The 20530-nt window shown below is 40.0% G+C and overlaps 1 protein-coding gene across 1 annotated transcript in view; it reads right to left on the reverse strand.

Moving 5' to 3' along the window:
* Positions 1–2557: 2557 nt before the first annotated feature.
* Positions 2558–20530, reverse strand: part of PTPRZ1 (protein tyrosine phosphatase receptor type Z1) — a 104345-nt gene continuing 86372 nt past the window's right edge. Inside the window, exons 18-31 of the mRNA XM_068400702.1 lie at positions 19182–19264; positions 18333–18467; positions 16916–17050; positions 15687–15850; positions 14903–14986; positions 13153–13288; positions 12013–12159; positions 9773–9866; positions 9350–9423; positions 8193–8321; positions 5599–5745; positions 5166–5308; positions 4398–4533; positions 2558–2698 (exon numbers count right to left, since the gene is read on the reverse strand). Coding sequence (XP_068256803.1) covers positions 2558–2698; positions 4398–4533; positions 5166–5308; positions 5599–5745; positions 8193–8321; positions 9350–9423; positions 9773–9866; positions 12013–12159; positions 13153–13288; positions 14903–14986; positions 15687–15850; positions 16916–17050; positions 18333–18467; positions 19182–19264 — 1748 coding nt within the window. The remainder of the gene's footprint in view (positions 2699–4397; positions 4534–5165; positions 5309–5598; positions 5746–8192; positions 8322–9349; positions 9424–9772; positions 9867–12012; positions 12160–13152; positions 13289–14902; positions 14987–15686; positions 15851–16915; positions 17051–18332; positions 18468–19181; positions 19265–20530) is intronic.

Here is a 20530-nt window from a genome sequence, read left to right on the forward strand (position 1 = left end):
GCCAAAGAGAATTCAAGGGCATTAACATGTGAACATAGTTTTACAAGACAAACTATGCATTAGATTGTTTCGATTATTTTGTCTAGATGACCTTTTTTAAAAAAGAGGACAAGAGCAGGAAAAATTTTGCTTTACTGCTAGCTATTCTATCATTCTATGCCATTCTGTCTCCTGGTCTAGAACCTTCACGCTCATTTCATGTATCAACAGCATGAGGATTTTTAAAATTTTCCACTGTTCAGATTCCTCTAAACCTAAATTTGTTGTGGCTCTGTTGCAGCTTCACCTATCCTCAACTGCCGAAGGGGTCTAGGTCTATCTGCTGACACACTGAGATCCCTCACACGCCCTTGCCTCAGGATATCAATCAACTAAAATCTCCAAGTCCACATCAGGTCCGTCTTCTCCCATTCTTATTTTTCATTGGAGTTACTGTCCATTAATTATTGTGGCATCTGGTCCAGAACCGTATCTCTTCTCTCAATATTTCTATGTAGCAACTGATTGTACGAAAGTGAGTAAATAATAGCTACTCCCATGGACTGTGTTAGTTTTAAACAAAGACCTATTCTACTCTGGGCTCCTCCACCCTCCTCAGTGCTGCAGCCTTCAGGACAATCAGTATCTTTTCTTGCAGGTTCAGAAGGTTACTGAAGAGTGGTGTGGGGGACCACAAAATAGCAAATGAATGTCTCAAAGTTTGCAATCGTGTACATGACTACCTGACCTTGACGACATTTTCTGAGGCGAGAAGTTAGTCGCCTACTAGGTGCGAGTGACGTCTCCACCCTGCAGCCCTCCACCCCCTCCCAAGAGACCCATCCGGGATATTGGGCGACAGACTGGCCATGGGCCAATCCTACGGCACAGGAACCGGAACTGTGACTGGTGGCCCCACGTCACATGACTCTGCAAAAATACTCTATAAAAGAGGCCGTTTTGCCCCACCATGTGCGTGCCCACCCCCGACTGCAGAGAATCAATGAGGACCGACGAAACACCACTGGGTCCGTGGTGGTGACTAACCCTGCTGCTCTCTCCGCTCTCCTGCTTAGTTTTCTCCTCTCACTTCCTCCCTTTCCTATCGCTTCGTTTTCTCTCTGCCCTCTTGTTCAATAAAGCAGTCTGAGTGGCAGCATCTGACCTTCATTTGTGTCTTAATGTCGCTCTCTGGGATCGCAAAGAACCTTCTCAGAGCCCAGAATCTAACTCGGGCCCTGACAAGTGGCCAAGTTGAAACAACTTGCACAGACAACTTGCTTTATCGCTTCCCAGTCTGACTTTTGCTTTGCCAAAGGAGGCAGCAAAGAGCTCAGCAGATGAATGAATGACTTGAAGCAAAACCAGCATGAAGAAGTCTTGTGAGCAGGCAATTAAGGCAATTTGGAGGCCTGGGACAGCCCATTAGCCTGTGGTCGACCAGACTGGGAGACATGCAAGGAGAGGCTAAAAAAGGAGCTAATGTGAACACTGTGGGTACGGGTGGAAGTGGTGCAGAGATTAAATAACAAATAAGTTTTCCAAAAGTGTCTTCTGAACTCGCATATTCCACGGGAAGAGTAGCCGTCTCCAGGTCAGCCTTGAGTCCTTACTCTTGTAAGTCAAAGCTCTCCTACATGACAGTGACAACTGTTTACTGTACATGGAAGACCGCTAAGCACAGACTAGAATATTTATATTTATTTTTGCAATGCCATAGGTAAAAACAATTTAACAATGCCAAGTACAGGTGTTATTCTCATAAAAACTTCTCATTTCAAAACAGATGATTTCTATTTCTCACAAAAAGTTAAAATCACATGCAGCTATATGAAGGTTAATTGCTTAAGATGCACAATTATATATCAGGAGACTTTGTTAAAATAAAAACATACTGGACTACATCATTTTAACAAGGCAATTACACAGAACTAGAAAACTGACTCTGTAGTAAAATATAAAAATCTACAATTATAAATATAAATTTGGTCCATGAATCACTACAGAAGTAGCAGTATTTACAGTAAGTATCAGATTACTATTCTAAATGTCTAATTGAAGTCTTAAAATGTTGAATCTTATGGAGAACAGTATTTTATTTACATTCTACTATATTAAAAGTTGTATTTCTAGCAAATGTAAATTGTTATAAATACAGCAAATAAATCAAATACTAAACCCATGACATGTTTGTAATTGAGAATCCTCTACCATCTATGAATATGATAATTTTAAGTTAAAAGTAAAGCCAGATAAATCAAAAACTAATACTGAAAAAACATACCACAATTCAATTCTTAGAAACACTGTAAAAGTCAATCAAGTTAGTCCAGACATAACAACATATTACAAGAAATCTTTCAAGAAAAGGCACACATTGTTAAAGATAAAAGTTCTGCAGTAAAGTCAGATGTAACAGAAATTACTGTTTGTTTGAGCAACGGTTGGGATCTGATTATATATATAGTGACTGGACAGATTTTCTCCCCCATAAAGTATAAAACTGGAAATAATAATGGTAAACTCCAGATGTGACTGGTGTGACATAGGTATGTGTGTGTTTAATTTGATATGTTCATTAAACTAAAGATTCTAAGCTTTCAGCCACGTTTCCATCGGGTACAGCTGAGCCATTACTGTCCATAGATGCTGAAGGGTTTTCTTCTTGCCTTGTGCTGACAAGGCTGAGAATAGCTTTGTACAGAAACTGGTACTGCTCCTGGAGAAGAAGAGAGGATATAGTCAGTGTGTTGTCAGAAATAACAACACTATGTTATCTTGTAACACTGTTACTCAACATTAATTAACAGCTGATGTGTCAGCCTGTTAATGTACTGTGCTCCACAATTTATTGTGTTACTTAGCAGCTTTATTAATTTTCTGACTAATGGCTCCCCCTGTACACAATGTAAAGCACAACATTAACGACCACAGTACAGGTAGGGGAGAAAACTGTATTTTAAAAGAAGTATTATGTGCTGAACCTGATCCTTGTTAAAGTCAATTGCAAAGCTCCCATTGACTGAATGGGGTCAGGAGTAGGGCTACTGTTTGTTTGTTGGCTTTTTTTTCCCCTTGAGAATGTTCTCATTTTTGCCCTCTGAATTCTATGGAGGCAGATTTTTTTTTTTTTCTTTTCGGTACTTGCAGTTACTGTTTATGTTTTTGAAGATCCTGCCAAGTGTAGGAAGAGAGATGAGAGTTTGTGGGAAGATTCGCCAAGGAGGCCACTGCCTGGAGGGAGTGGAGGGTCTCAGCTGGGTGCAGTGGGCAATGGGGAGTGCCAGAAGCCAGCTGGACTGAGGTGTGGGCTGGGGCGGGGGAAACAGCTGGGTGCTGTGGGCAGGGCAGCATCTTGGGAGCACAGGCACAGCCAAGGCTGTGCTGCACCAGGTAACAGTGGATGCTCTGAAAGGGCAGAGGAATATTTTGGGTTCTAAGACGGATATATGAGGATAAAGAATTTCTGTGGTGGAAGGCGTGGGGAACAGTAAGCCAGAATAAACGGAGTGGAGTTTGGGGTCTGGACTATTACATTGGATATGGGGTAGAAAGAGCAACGAATTTGAAAATCTGCAGTAGGAGGATGGGAAGATGGGCAAGTGGAAATCTGGGATAAAAGGCCAAGGTATTTGCTGGGGGCTCCTGGGGCAAGAGGAGTGAAGGTCCTAATGGTGCTGCTGAGGAGGGAAGAGTTCCCGTTTTCACTCCATTGTCTGCTAGGCACCTCAGTCTGGGCTAGCTGGGCAGGGCAAGGGGCGGACACGTGTCAATCCTGTGTCATGACCTGTTTTTGCTGTCAAAAAAGTGATAATGCTAACCCTAATGTTTCACTCTTAAATCTTCTCCTTATGACATCCATTGCAGCTCTACAGCAGTCAGATTTGTAGTGGTATGACCAAAGAGGGCAAGGTTCATAGTTTTTCATTTCTGTGATGAATTTTCATTTGTATGACACTGACCTAGTAAGTAATTCTTATTTGTTATACTTTTCATGTTTTTTTTCTGTAAGCACAGTGACAATGGTGTCAAGTGACCATGCAACAGATCATGAAAGATCAAAGTCCATGCTGAAATAGAAAAGTAGGTAACTACTTCAGGGTCTACTTGGAGTATAAATTTATTCCTGCTGAATTAAAAACCTTCATTTACATGACGTAGTGCAGATTTTATGATGACGGTGGCAGCTCTGAACATTTTGAATATGACCACTTGATAACCACATAACAGGTTTTCACGGGAAATACTTTGTTTTGGAATAAGCAGCAGGTCCACTACAGCACCGCTAGAAGACAGTTTTGATTAACTCGTGCAGAAACTAAGATGCCAATGGTTCAGTAATGTTGCCCTAAGATCTAAGCATGCTAATAATACTACATACAGGAAAAAAATATGCACACATTTTACTTATTACTTACAATGTCTGTAAAAACTCCAGGCCTCATCAAATTTATCATCTTCGCTACTTGGTAAACATCCACTGAGTTCTCATTTTCCAGTTGATGCATCAGTGTTGTTAATGCACAGAAAGTGCCTGCTGTCACCCCTCCATGCCTTTGTAAAGTAAAAAAAACAAAACAAAACATGAAAAAAAAAGTCTAGAAACTAGATTATGTTTCTGCAGCTGGAGAAAATACAAAATCCAGGGTAAACAGATAAGATGAATTTCTGTCACGTGATCTTTACACTTTCTGAAATAGGCCTGCCCAGCAGTGCCTTAACACAACCTTCAGAGCACCTGGCTACAACCTCTGGAGAGTCTTTAAAAGCCAGTCTTAGTTATTTCCCTACAATCCTCTACTAACCAAATCCTGAAGGCCTCAGGTCCTTCAGTATTTCAACATTTCAGTATTTTTGGACATTATTAAACAGCTGGAGAAGGGTAAGGTGCCTCATCTAAATAGTCTTACTTCTTTCAATAATAGACAATGAAGTCCTTATTGATTTTCTCTCCAGTGCCCTACTCAATGATCACCTGGAGTATCAAAATGATAGAATTGAAAGGAAAAAATTGAAATATGATAAAATAAAAATGTTTCTCTTGTTGATGCAGCTGAAACAGAAGCAGCAGCACTATTGTTAGGTGCAGACTTTGTGCCTTGTTTCAGCAGCTTTCACTCTAAAGAGAGGTGAAAGGGTGGTTCTACAGAAAAACATCAAAACAAACTGAAAGCTGCAGTTCTTACTCGTCATGTACAATCATGGGTCCATCACGGCTGGAGGTCTCCTCTTTGATGATGCTGATCAGTTCAAAAGTTTTACTAATAGGACTATCAGGATTTGGCCATTTTGGACACTGAAAATGCCTCACTTCAAGTACATAGTCATCCTAAAACAGTAAAAAACCCATATATCAATTTGGTAAAAGATTGACTGTCTTTATTCTTATCCTTTACCCTGTTCCAGTCCGACTCCTGCCTCCAGATATAGGATCCCACTGCTGTGGAGGCTGGACTACCCTATTCCCCATGTCACCACATTACCTATAGAGGTTACTCCCTCTCTGGGGGTTTCAAGGGCATGGAATTTTATCACTCATTTACCATAGAAAATATAACAAAATGTAGGCATTACCTTTAATAAATCAAGTCCTGAGTTACATGTTTATGACAGTGTTACCTGTGTAGCTTCTAAAATAAAGTCTTGGATTATGAGCTTCTCCTCGTTAGACAGACACTTGTGTTCTTCAGCAATCATAGTAACTTTGAAACTCTCACAGTTTATAGGCTCATCTTTGTTTGGCCAGTATACAAATTCATCTTCAGCCTCCAGGGAAAAAAAAGAAGCCATAAAAGCAAGTAATGGTGAGCTCTTAAAACTTAATCCCACATAACAAATGTGTCATGTATGTAACCAATGCATCCAGCTAGATTTAAATTGACAAATCAAAATTTGAGTGGGATTACAAACATCACAAGTGATACTCCATGGACACAGTGACCCACATAACACTTAACATGTGCTGTGCTTTGCCACACGTCCAGCCTGGCCTTCAGGCTGTGTTGTGCTGCCCATAGCCCATGGCCACAGGATAAACTTAGCTGGTGGGTTGTAACGTAGGAGCCTGCAGGCAGCTCCCACTCTGTACTGACAATTACACCACTCGTGTGGCCTTGGGATTACCTAAAAGTGCAGCAAGAAGTTCTCATGAGAACATCCTTTCTGTTTGACAGCAGAAATGATGAATAGTGTTGTTTTCTTTTAACAAAATCCTGTTATAGTTTGAATGACCAAAATGGGGGTAACCCTTCCACGGATGGGAGCTGTATGGTGTGATGTGCCTTGACCAGAGACCCGTTCAATGATGCACAACTCAGGGTTCCCAGAATCTATCTGATGGGATACAAGATTATACTACCCTGTCCTTTATAGTGTTAGCTGCAATAAACAGCATTTTAAATGATACTTTACAGAGTCTGAGTGTCTTTCTTACCGGGATCATAAGGAACCAGCACCTCCTGGCAAAACAACTTACCTTATTACAAGGGCTAACTTAAAAAAATCCATCTGTTTTATAGGAAGTGTAACATTCATAAAACATTTGATGAGAAGAAAAAGACATTGTCTTGTTTGTACATGTTTTTCCAGTCATGCAAGACTCTCCAAAGTATTTGCATGGCTTTTCTCCAAACTCATTACCAAACACGATGCCCTCTCACAACTCAAGATTTAGGTACCAACCTAAAAGCTCTCAGACATTCCTGCATTTCTAGTAACTGAAAAACAGATCCATTTGTTACTAAATTACACATGCAGGATGAACACGTGAGAAACAACCTCGTATTTTTCCTCTTACCTAATAATGGCTGAAGAAGCCATATTACAACTAAAGTAAAAGTCCTGGAGCGAAAACTAACCTTGCACAACAGTTACTTCTGCTGTTTGGCTCTTTTTATAAATTATATAGGAATGATTCAATACTTTCTCATGACAGTTGCAATCTGCCCAGAGAAGGATCTCCAGGTTTCCACTAGATGATTTAGGTATCACAGAATCACAGCATGTTAGGGATTGGAAGGGACCTCGAAAGATCATCTAGTCCAATCCCCCTGCCGGAGCAGGATTACCTAGATCATATCACACAGGAACGCGTCCAGGCGGGTTTTGAATGTCTCCAGACAAGGAGACTCCACAACCTCTCTGGGCAGCCTGTTCCAGTGTTCAGTTACCCTCACTGTAAAGAAGTTTTTCCTCATATTTATGTGGAACCTCCTGTGTTCCAGCTTGCACCTGTTGCCCCTTGTCCTGTCAAGGGATGTCACTGAGAAGAGCCTGGCTCCATCCTCATGACACTTGCCCTTTACATATTTATAAACATTAATGAGGTCACCCCTCAGTCTGCTCTCCTCCAAGCTTAAGAGACCCAGCTCCCTCAGCCTCTCCTCATAAGGGAGATGTTCCACTCCCTTAATCATCTTCGTGGCTCTGCGCTGGACTCTCTCTAGCAGTTCCCTGTCCTTCTTGAACTGAGGGGCCCAGAACTGGACACAATATTGCTGTTGCGGCCTCACCAGGGCAGAGTAGAGGGGGAGGAGAACCTCTCGTGACCTGCTAACCACACCCCTTCTAATACAGCCCAGGATGCCATTGGCCTTCTTGGCCACAAGGGCACACTGCTGGCTCATGGTCATCCTGCTGTCCACTAGGACCCCCAGGTCCCTTTCCCCTACGCTGGTCTCCAACAGGTCTGTCCCCAACTTGTACTGGTACATGGGGTTGTTCTTGCCCAGATGCAGGACTCTACACTTGCCCTTGTTATATTTCATTAAATTTCTCCCTGCCCAGCTCTCCAGCCTGTCTAGGTCTCTCTGAATGGCTGCGCAGCCTTCCCGTGTGTCAGCCACTCCTCCCAGTTTTGTGTCATCAGCGAACTTGCTGACAGTGCACTCTATTCCCTCATCCAAGTCATTAATGAATATATTGAATAGAACTGGTCCCAGTACCGACCCTTGAGGGACTCCACTAGATATAGGCCTCCAACTGTACTCTGTCCCATTGACCACCACTCTTTGGCTTCTTTCCTTCAGCCAGTTCACAATCCACCTCACTACCTGATCATTCAGACCACAGGTATTTTACACTTAGTACAGTATTATTAATTTTTATTTTTTTTTTCCAAAATCCAAGATATTGTCTCATGTCCTGCATATTTCAAAATGGTAATACTAATAAAATTCATAAATAAACCCATAACAATCAGCCACAAAACTTACCATATTCTGGCTATCAGGAAGCATGACTATTAGCTGGGCATTATGGTCCCATATCATTCTCCAGAAATCCTTGATAGTGTGTAGTAAGGGATGTTGTGTAATAATGAATTCATTACTTCGATAATAACCCTGCAAAATAAAATCAACAGGAATTGATGCCCAACTATTAACATTTAAAGGAAGCTTCTAGTGGACAAAGCCAGAAGCCTAGAAAATAAATTGCAGACTTGTGCCTCCTTTGGCTTCCTGCAAACATTGGAAGAATATAAAACTTCTATTGTGGTATTTTCCAGATGAAAAGAATAAAATCAATTACACTGAAATAATTTGTAAAACGTCAAAAAATTTTATCAAAAACCAAAGACAAAATAAATCAGTGAAGACTTGCACAGCCAACTGAATGAAAATACATTAACCCATACACACAGGCCAATTGTTCTACATTAGCCAGAATTCCAGAGGAGCTGGCAATCTGAAACAAATAAAATAATACTTAAAAGATCTGCAAAAATCCCAAGAGGTCTCTTAATTTGTACAGATGTCCCAGAGCAACTTCTTACCACAAAGTTCCACAAAGGAACCAAAGCTCCTTTGCACTAATGCACCTGGTGAAGGATTATGCATACACAGCACTGCAGGGAGATTTCCCATCTCTTTCCCGAATGTCCAGGAAACATTTACTTCTCCTTCTCAGCTAATGAAGGGGAAAAGAGTTGAAGAAAACCCAGGGAACAAAAATATATTGGAAAGCTGATGAGGTATGGTGCCTTCGGCTCTGTCAGATGCAAATGCTCTGTAAGATGAGCTGGCAGGAAGGCAAACCACAGTACAGCCATTAAAAACTAAGTGTTAGTTAACACTTGTAGTTCATCTCAAAAGGTCCTTCCATAGATGGCATTTAGCTTTACCAGTTTTTAAAACTATGATGGGATTTCTGGTTCTACAGATGTTAAAATGCAATGCACTTAACCAAACTTAAAAATAGTAATAGCAGTAATAATACTTCCTGGGGAACTAACTCTTTCAGGCAGGGTGAATAATGGAAGAAAGGAGCTTTCAGAATCAGAACTGTGCCACCCTAACTTGGACACATGGCAGCTCTGGAAACAGCTATACAATGGGACACTGTTTTTCACCAATACAGTTAACTGACTTACCATAATATAGGAAGCATTGATGTAGTCTGTCCCTTCACCAGACAGTGATGAGATACCCACTCTAGATCTTTCCACTGTAAAAAAAGAGTCATGAACTAGTACATCTGTTGCAATGACTCATATATTATAGCAATTATCTCACATATCTCATAGTAATGATAACATGATCATTACTTATCATGTATGATAAGTATCATACATGTTATCCTGTTAACACTTTAACAGGATAAAGTGTTATCCAGCCATCTATTTTGTTCTCCTATGTGTAGTACTTAAATCATTTCTTCACTAAAAGTACTTTACAGAACATTGCTCCACACCAATGCAGATGTCTTCAGTTCTTGCTGAGGAAAGAGTAAAGATTTGACACGTACAGTTCATAAACATTTTACCACCCAGAGAAGCCGATTTGAACAATCTTACCAGGAATGATGGATGAAGTTCGGTTCTTTTCTCTGTTACACTGTTTGAGTGCAGTTGAATAATCACACTGCTGTGTGTTAGACTGGCTCAGTAACTGAAACAATGAGATTAAAAAAAAATAAGGTAACTTTACAAAAGCCATTCCTTCATTAGCTGCATTAAACAGAAGGGTGCACATACTGCAGGTTAGCTGTCTCTCTTAACTTTAGGTATCTAGTTATCTGGCTAAACTACTTAGAAAGTCATCAGAATCTTTTTCTTCACAGTTTTATCAGTTCAAATGATTCTTGAGCCCCAGATCGATAAGCATATCTTTGAAGCAAGTACCACTTGATGTTGCTCCATACCCAGCCCCTCAGTGCTTGTTGCCATCCTGCTGTCACTTCCATTTTGCCTGTACAGCTGTTTGTGTAACTTCAAATAGTTTTGGAAAACAGTAAATGTCTGTGCAGAAAAATCTGTGTTGTTTTAAAGACAGTATAGCTCCTGCTGCGAGGCATCTCTAGATATCCCAGTTGTGAGCTTCCTGCTTTTCTCCAAAACTGAGAGAGAAAAACAGGACTGATCTGAGGGGGGTCTCATTGACTTACTTGTTTCAACTAATATGATTCCAATAGACAAGAGTATGAGAAGGAATGAGAATATATATATATATATATATACACACACACACCACAATGCTGTATTATATGCTGCTTAGGCATGAAATAAGTTTGGAAAGCAGGTTTTTCCCAGTTTTTAGGGTTTTGTTTGATTGCTAGGCAAGTCAACCAGATGAATCAGAATGTTCAAAAGAATTCAAAACACTTCTGTGATGTGTTGGGCTGGGCACGTGTAGCTTTCAGAAGCTGCCTGCTTTGGAAAAACAGAAAGCAAACCAGAGAAGTTCCATGAAAATTAATCAGACCACAATTTTTTTTTTCATCTAAACCAGTTCTTCAGTAAAACAAGACTCCATATTTTTGCTATTATTCTAATGATTTTAGCTTGCAAAGGAAAATGAGATTGAAGGACACACATCCCTTTCTGATAATGTTTAAGCTCTTGAAATTGGAGCTCTACATGGCTCCTGCAATTTGCACTGCACACTCTGTGTTTATATGTATTTACACACTCTGTTTGTATATATTATGTGTTTCATTCTTTCATCTGTGTAGGAAAGGTGGGATGCTTATTTCTCCAAGCACATCACAGATGAGGTAGGAGTCTCTGCTTTTCCCTAGGAAAAAAAGTGCAACACTGTTGGATCATTCAAGCCGGGATAGCAGCAAACTGTGAAATCCTTTGGTATGTTGTTCCAAGTCTGTTGTTCTGTGTTGTTCATTATCTTGAAGAAATACTAGTTACTGCGCCTATGTGACCAAAATACTTCAGAAAATAAAAATGTTAATATTTTTCATAGCCTCATTATGTACTGACATTATCTACAGACTTATCTGCTTAAGTTTTTTACTTATGATCCAATAGCTAATTGTAGAAAGAATACACATTATTCCATACAATCTTCCTTAGAATTAAAATCCTTAGAGAGAAAGGTTCTAATAATTCATTTCCTATTAAATTAGCGGGAGCAAAGTCTGTTTTGCCACATAATCCGGAAAACATTTAAGTGTTATTTACCTCTCTGGATTCAAATTAATTTGAAAAGGTAGGATTGTCTGTGTTTCCTCTGTAAGTGACCCAGTGAGTGAGCTAGACCTCCCATTCTCCCCCTGAGTCAATGATCTCTCACAGATTCTGGGCTGTTATGCAGATGGGTCTGCTTTCTCTGGGTAACTGAAAGTCCCATGCATGTACAGACTAATCTCCCCGTCCACAAGCACCAAAGTGTTCACTTGTTGCCTGCTGAGATGAAGGCTGTCTTCTAGACAGTGCTGTACACTGAGGGCAGTATGTTGATTGATCAATATAGCTCATGACATTTTTGACAGAATGACATCTTCCCAGACTGTTGTTTTTCCTTTGGGATCTTCGTGCAAAGGCATGGTAATTAGATTTTTAAAAATCTACTTACAGGCCTATTTCTCATGCTCTTGTTTTTTTTTAAAAAATTCCTTGTTTAAGAGTATGCAAATAATTCTTTTGTCACAACTGACTGCATGCATTTGTTAAATTGCTCTGAACCTAGGCTCAGCAGTTAAATTTTAGATAGAGAAAGCTAATGAAAGTTGTGTTGAGATACCTACTTTTAAGTCACTCAAGCTTGCAAGCCTAAAGTGTTACTATCTTGGAGAGCTCACCTTGAATTGTTTCTCCAGTCTGGTCTTTCCTGTTGGTCCAGGTATCAAGAGAGCATTAACATAGGCATGAATGTGAGTCTCAAGGACTTCTGTTTCTTTACTGAGTATTGCTTCAACCAATGCATCGTGAATGAAGATGTATTGCTCCTAGGAAAATAAAACCAAACATCCAAGCTCTAATTATTCTCAGATTCTCCTGGACACCTCTGGCTAAGCTGCCACTTCTGACGTGGTCAGTATTTCTTCACAGCATGCTGCTGTAAGGGAGTTTTCTCAAAAGTGATCCTCTACAGCGAAAGCTGTCCCTCCGCAGTGACAGTACACATTTACAAACACAGCTGAACCACACAGGCAATGTACAATACCAAATCCCCACCACCCATGGTACCTCACGTTCACAGAACAGAGTTAAAAATGCAAGCATAGCCTTGAGTCAAATTTTCAAGTCAGCTTGTTATGCGACTCTCCCTGCCTTTCTTGCAATAAAGCGATCGCTCTCAGTTCCTACCGCTATCCTCTATTTTCTCGCTCACTTCCTTTGGAACAAGTGCCCATGCTGTTGTTGATTACTCTTTTTTCTATTGAAAGGCACTGGGGAATCTAACCACCTGTTCTTGAAACCTGAAATAGACTTCCAAATGCCCTGCTGTTGTCTTTATTGTTTTCTTCTGGTCTTTCACTATTCTATATATAATCTTCAGTTTAAAGCAGCTATAGATAATCTTCTGTCTGAAACAGCTTTTTTTTTCTACTTTTTATTGCCTGATATCAACTGTTTGATCAGGTTCAGTAAAGATCTGAACACCTGACAGTGGTTTTCCTTAAAAAAATTCTGCCAAAAATGCATGCCCTGCCAAGAAAGTGCTACTGCAGGAAGCATGATTTATACAGACTTTCTGAATCCTCTGAATCCTCCCTAATAAACAGACAAGAGCCTACAGACAGGTAATTTCTAGTGCATTGCTCTAAGTGAGCCTAGAAGGATGTCTCTATAAAAACAAGGGAAGCAAAAGGGGAAGTCCAGTCTGGTGACTGGTTGCCACTCTGTGTAGCGGTGCCAAAAAGAGGACTGTATCATCTCTCCTCCTGCAAACAGAAGTAGTCAGTAAAAGTCTCTCACTATATATATTTTATCCTTACCTCAGTCTGCACCAAGTAGTTCCTTTGGGTACGTATGTGTTTTAAGAATCCAAATATGTTGACTGTCCCTTCATGCTGAATTTGCTGCAGCATGCTGTCTAACACTATGTATGTGCCTGTCCTTCCAACACCAGCACTACAAAACAAAAAACCAGTCTTGAGCCTGAAGTAAAACAACAATGAAAATAACTGTTTCTTATACTCAGCTTTTTCAACAAACTGGTGTGTAGGGAAGATTTTCCTCTACAAATCATTTTATTAGATGATATACTTTGCTAAAACTTCAAGGCTGGTCATGAAGAAAAATCTTTTCAACTCGTTGTTTTCTTTGTGCAAGAATAGATCTAAAGATCATTTTCTCAAATGATTTTTAAGGTATCAATTGAAATAGAACTAAGGGGTTGCCTGCAGGTCAGGAAATTTCCAGGTTTCTGATATTCCTTAGTATACTTTGTCATATAGGTCTAGTATACCTAGAAAGGGTGGCATATGTCAGTGTTTTGGCACAGTTAATGTGCTCAAGTTCTTCTGTGTTGAAACACACTTCACTTTAAAGTGAAAGTCGCATTATGCCACCCATTACAGATACAGGAGAGATTTCAAAGATAGCGGACTGAGGAAAACCCCAGGAAGTGGCAAAGCTGCTGAAGGTACATCTGTAAAAGAAAAAGCTTAGTGCTCTTCAGAAACAGCTAAGATGGCAAACAATGGCATCCTCTCCTTAGAAAGGGAAGATGCAGAAAAAAGGGTTAATCAACTCACTCCTGTATGAACTCTGACTTATTTCGTATAATCACTGCTGTTATGAACTCTGACTTATTTAGTATAAAAACGGCTGTATCGTAATATTCGAAACCAACTTTTCTTTCATAAAATATCTGGGTAGGGAGTACAAGGTCAAGAGGTCATTTTTTGTTATCTAGTCATATATGGAAATTAGTCAGTTGTAATTGCCCTCTAAGTTATGAGGAAACATTATGTGTATTGGTACATGTAACTTGACAGCAACACTGTGCTGGGTCTGCATGGTCCCTTGCGGGCAGATCCAAGCTCAGTCCGTACATGTTAATTCACTCATGTCATTTCTTCCACAGAGGTGGCACAAAGAATGGGTAGTGTGAGCTCAGATTGCTGTAATAAACTGTCTAAATAAATATGATAAAAACCTGAAAGGTCCAGGTTATTAACATACTATTAGTCGCAAATAAGTATAAAGATTACCAGACATCTGTACTTGTTATGAAAGACAAAACATGAAAAGTACCGAAACATAAAAATAGCTAAAAAAAGTTTCATGAAGTTCATCATCTGTGTCCTCCACATAGCCTGTAAAGATAAATAAAAGTTACATTTCTAACATGAGATGACTCCTTTGAAATTCCATAGTGCATGGGGACAGGTGAACTAAAAGCTGACTAAAACTGCCTACAGACAGAGGTGAGTTACACCTATGACCCAATGGAGAGGTCTGACTGAAGCCACACAACTTACCACTGTTCACTTTTTAAAAACCCAATTTAATTGACTTATAATGTATTGCTAATCTCTCAGCCCGCTGGCATAGATCTCAGACTTGGCACTTTGGGGAAATGCTTATTTTGAACTTCCCAAGAACAGGCAGGATGTAGATAGCAGCAGGACAACCAAAATGTGGAATTTCTATTTTCCAAGCTAAAAACAGATTTCAGTCAGATTAGATCATCCCAGAAAGAAAATATCTTCATTTGCAGCATTTGTGAGGTGACTTTACCTGTTGGCTTCCTCAGAGTCAGCTCCAGAAGGACAGAATTCATGAGGAGGTTCTCTTTCCAAATGTTCCATCAAAGGTGAGGTACTACAGTGGAAAACCAGAACCTGCTTATATATTTTACAATAACCCGGTCCTTCACGGGCATTGTGAAGTCATTCCAGGCCCTACAAGCCCTTTTTAACCAACCTTCCCTGAGCTGCCCAGTTTTAGTGAGCACTGACAGAACACCTGCCTGCACACTGCGGCACATGCAGACCTCAAACCGTTCCCCAGAATGCTCCTCCATTGCAAATGACTGCTAGAGCGCAGAGTAATGTTAAAAACAGCAGAGGTGTAGTTCAGCCAGGAATAGAGTGAGTCTTCTTTTGCGGACAGAGCTCCTCTTAGGATTACAGAGTATTCCTGCACCAAAGAAAGCATGAGCCAAAAACATCCTAACGATTTATTTGCAGAAATGAAACAATTACTGCTATATATGTATCTGGTAAGCTGATAGCAATCAAGAGAGTAGTATATGAACGTGCAAAAAAGTAAAAAGAAAAGCATTTTTGCAAAAAAAAGAGCATAGTGCAGAGCAGCATCATCTTGTTTGCGGAGATTTATAGAAATCACAGACAGTTGATTAGTTGGCCTTACCAAGGATAGAAATATCAGCTAAGAAATTAATCTTATTCCATGAGGAATTGTTAAATGTGAGGGTGACATTTTGCTTAACCCATCACTGAAAAATTCTTTTTTCTCCAAAACAAAAGCGGAGTGAACCTTACGGCGGTAAAAACCACACCTGCAATGAACCACAACAGGCCCGACAGCGTGGCGCTTGGCATGCGATGCCTTCCGCACGAAGGTGAGAACGGGCAGCGTGTATTCTGGAACACCCATGTCAGGCCACTGGGTGTAATGGTACTGAGTTACTATACGTCCACTAGACCTCCCTTTCTGGGAACCCTGCAACAGAAAAATAATTCCATATGTACACAGCCCACATCTGAACAGCAACTCTTCATAATTTTATTTCTGTACCTGATAGTTCTTGAATTAGTACTGTCCCTATTCAGTTAACAGTACACCAGCTAGCTCTGAATATTACAGCTTTCAAAGAGAAGAGGAAGGGCCAGTGCTTCTGTCGCATCAGCTTGCCCTCTGAATTGAAAAATGACCTGGCACTGTCCCTTAGAAAGCCATAGGCAAAGGCTAAGAGCACTGGAGGGATAACAAATTACAGCTGCTCTTAAGAGTCATCAGCTATTTCTGCCACTTTGCTCCTCTGCTGGGTGGACAGCAAGGGTAGGATTCACCTCACACAGCTTTAGTGATCTACAAGGGAAGTAGCCTTGTGTAGGATGCTTTTGTAAGCTCCCTCCCTCAATGGCAACTCAGAGGCAGGAATACCTTCAGAGAGCAGGTCATCTCATTCAAAGATTGGTTCCTAAAATAGGCAGAATAAACTAATTGACAGTAAGTGCTGTACTTTAGCCATTAATTGTACAGGGAGGTCAAGAGACCAGATGTCTAACATTTAGGTGGCTGAGACACACTAAGCTTTCAGAATGCCCCTCCAAGTAGCCAATGTCACACTGCTGAGCTGAGAGCATGCTGGTTGTGATTACAATAAAACAAGGTGTGGATTCACCTGTTTTGCAGGGGGGTAAAAATTCAGTCCTTAAAAAGGAAAATTGATAGCTGAGAGGGATGTTTGCTACTAGCTGCTCTCTTTCTGAAAATGTATCCTCCTGCTCACCAGGCAGGCAAAGTCCAAATCGGCTCTCCAGTGTGATCACAGCCTTTTCCCTGATGTTCCTACATTAATCAGACCAGGACTACAGGCCAGTATCTTCTCCATTTGTTGATCTGGTCAAATTAACTCTGAAGTTGATGACCATCTTGGCTGGCTGAGACTTACAGGATTCAGCTTTACCTATACCACAGAGAAGAGCTGCCAGCTGCCTAAATATTCTGAGCAACTTTTAGCACTCCCTTTTGCCCAGACTGTGTTTTCAGGCTGCCACAAACCTTTTTGATCTTGGTGTTTCTAAGAGTAAAATTCCTCACAGTGTAATAGGCAAGTACATGAACACTCTTCTGAGTAACCAAGAAGTTCCCATATTCTTCACTACCTTCGTCAGGCCAGTACTGGTCACACTTTCTCTGTTGGAAAGCGAATGAAAAACAGAGAAAAAGAGAAAGAAAACTAAATGTCAAACTAGTAAGCTGAAATCTTCAAATTTAAGAGCAGAGTCAACCACAAAATCATACAGGGACTCTCAATATACCCAGTTTATAATAGACATGATCTTCAGTGTAAGAGAACAAATAACGTGTATTTTATGCTGTAAAGAGAGATGGCTGTGCAAAGATGCTCTTTATTTGGAATACTCCAAAAAAGAGAAGTTTATATCATACTATCAGAGTTAAAGGGCTCTAATGTTGTGGAACCTGCCATTCTATAGGCTATCTAAAATCTAAACAAAATAGCAGATAATCTATAGGCAAAAAAGGAACACATTCAAGTCAGTAGAGTTTTATGTGGCTTTTGGTTAGTTCATAGCATGGCCAAAGTATACTTATATCTGATCAGTGAGGGTAACAGTGATCTTGTGTGTGGCCAGAATAGACAGTAGAGAGCTGTGATGTCCAGCCTTTAGGTTGGGTAGCCATATAGCCTTCTCTAGGAGTACTAGAAGAGTACATATTTATATAGCATGGTATTATAAATGAAGTGGTACTCCCAGTGCAGCCCTTGTCTGGATTTGCTGTGTCTGTATCATCTGATAGATGCTTAATAGGTCATATGAGAAGACCTACATGCCTTTTAGGCATTACTGCCAGTATGTGGCAAGTGTGATGCAACGTCTCCTCATGTGACCCCAGGGTACATGCATAATCCCATCACATAACCAGAGAAACACACATCCTGTGATGGGATGTCTCACTGGACAAACGTGTATCTAGTCATGTAGTAGTAAAGGAACTGTGGGTCCCGCGGGATGTTAACAAAGAGCAGTCAGTGAACATCCAGAAAAATTCACTCGAACTATGGTCTTCTCCTTTCCAGGGTCTAAGGCACCCCTGAGAAAGAGAATGACAGAGAGCAGATTGCTAGTAGAATGTGACACAAGGTCCACATTCTGGCCATTCCTAAATATATACAAGAAGTCTTTTTTTCAGTATAAGACATTTTTTTTTGTAGTTAGAACATGGTTATTTCAAGACTTGTTGTTGACAATTGAGTTAAAATGTTTTCTTTAGTTTCATACTACAAATCCTCAACTTTATACTTCTACAGTCAATCCGAGTACAAGCAACTATACAAACTGTTGCTTTTTGCTCAACAAATGCCTAAAACAGATTTTTAAAAGAGAGAAAGGAATCTGCTAGAGGTAGATCTATCAACATCAGAGAAATAAATAATAGACAAAGGTACTCATACCCTTCCTTTCTCAACGAGATTAGTTATCATCACAATAACTTCTACGTTATGTTCCCATATCATTCTCCAGAAATCTTCTGCTGTCGATTTTAGTGGTCCTTGAGCTGCAATGTAGGCTTTTGGCTTGTTGTAGCCCTAAATTGAAATATAACAAATGACACTTGTCAAATCACAGTCCATGAGCAAAAGGAGGTTGGGAGGAGTACATGATATTTTATGTATCTATTTTTAAAGAATCTCAAAAGCTTTTAAGTACTTTTGAATTTGTAACTATCCAAATCACAGAAACCCTGTGGTACCAGATGACATGTGAATGAAACTGTTATGTCAATGTTTATCATTCCAACAAATAGGATATATGTTCAAGTGCCCGTGTTCCGGCAGAATGTTGACATGATAGTGATTATGAGACATCTGTTATGATAGTGGTTTAAAAAAGAATCAGTATCGTTCACATGTAAATTACCAGGTAACGAAAACTGAAAAAATGGTACCTTGCTGAGGCTCTCAGCCAAATGGCATCCTCCTCTCATAAGATTATCTCAGACAGAAGAATTAACCACTTCCCAAAATTGTATAAAAGAACAAACATTCGGATGTGAAATGACTCAGATGTGACAGAACATTTTTGTTTCATAAAGCTCTTCACTAAGCTGCAGCTGCTACAATATCAAGATGGATTCGAGAAAGAAATGGAGTTTTACTTATAACTCTGTAGGCTTAACTTAGATCATTAAAGTTTTTTTTTAACAAAATCTGTAATATTGTGATACTTTTTTTTATTAAGTCTATTCACCTCCATATAACAGTTTTTACAGAAAAGGCTGACAGATAGAAAAAGACACTTACATCAACGTAGTTGGCATTAATATAATCAGTCAGTTTTCCATCCTTTTCTGCCAGCTGTGCTAATTTAACCCTAGTATGATCATCTGTAGTAAAACAAGGGAGAAAATAAGTAGAGTTTTCTGCAAGAATTATATTCTTTCTATAAGAAACCTTTTTAAAAATACTGAAATGGATTTTTACACTACATAAGACTAATACAGAGACAATCACATATGCAAACGTCCTGTGCTTAGGTACGAATCAGATTCAAAATTCTACGTTGCAGAAAAATAAACTAGTGAATCCAAGGATTCAAGGGACTCTGAATTTAGCTGCCTGAACAGTAGCACCTGGGGTCATTTTTGGCACTGTGACATATTGCCCTACAGCCTCCAGCTGCTGCGTGTGAGGGGCACAGGTCTTTAAGTCCTGTGTCATGACTGCCAAGCCTGTGTAGTGGGACATCTCAAATGACAGCAGGCACCACTGTTTAGGCACATTAATTCCAAGTTAAAGAGCGGAGACTGGAGAGCAATGGGACCTCAGAGAAGCTGGTCAGCTGAAGAGCCTCAGCAGTGGCTACCTCAGGGACAGCTGAAGCTTTCTGTAGCCTGCACAGATTATAAGGACTAGAGGCTTCATCCAGTTGCACAGGGCAATTCTTGCTATCTGAGCTGCCCTAAGCTTCTTGTGCACCGTCCTTCAATAACAAAGCCGCTGGGTTGGCACCTTTTGTATGATCAGGTACAAACACAGAGTGGCAGAGGAAAATCCCTGACTTTCTGTCCCTCTAGAGGAATCTTCAGCCAGGTGGAATGGGATGTCTTGCTGCTGGTTTACATTGTCTTCTGCCAGATGGGCTGATTCTGTCTCTTTTTATATTAAGTTCTAGTGACGCTGAATGCTGAACATATATTTAATTTAGAGCTTCTTGTTATCAGAACAAAGCTAAAATACTATAGAGAGTTAAGAAAAATATATTAAACCACTAAAATGAGCAAGAGCCCAGAGGCAATAGCTTCAAAGAGAGATTAACAAAACTGATGTGTTTCAGAAAAGAAGAATCTGGGATAGTGAAGAAGGGTGATGCAACTGGAAAATGTGTTCTGGCTGATGAAGCTGATCTATTACATTTTGACAGGGCACAATACAACATAAAACCAGTATATTTATATTTATATATGACAGTAAATATATCCAGGGATTGTGAAGCTCCTAGAGAAGATAATTCATCATTATTCCAGATCAAAGATGGATTAATTTTGGCAATCAAAACACAGCTTCTTTGGCTTTATAATGGCATTATAATGAAATCTCCCAAGTCCCTTTGGGTCACCACAAGAAGACACAAATATGTCTTGCTAACACAG

This window comes from Nyctibius grandis, chromosome 5 (genome assembly GCF_013368605.1).
Source record: "Nyctibius grandis isolate bNycGra1 chromosome 5, bNycGra1.pri, whole genome shotgun sequence".
Lineage (NCBI taxonomy): Eukaryota > Metazoa > Chordata > Aves > Nyctibiiformes > Nyctibiidae > Nyctibius > Nyctibius grandis.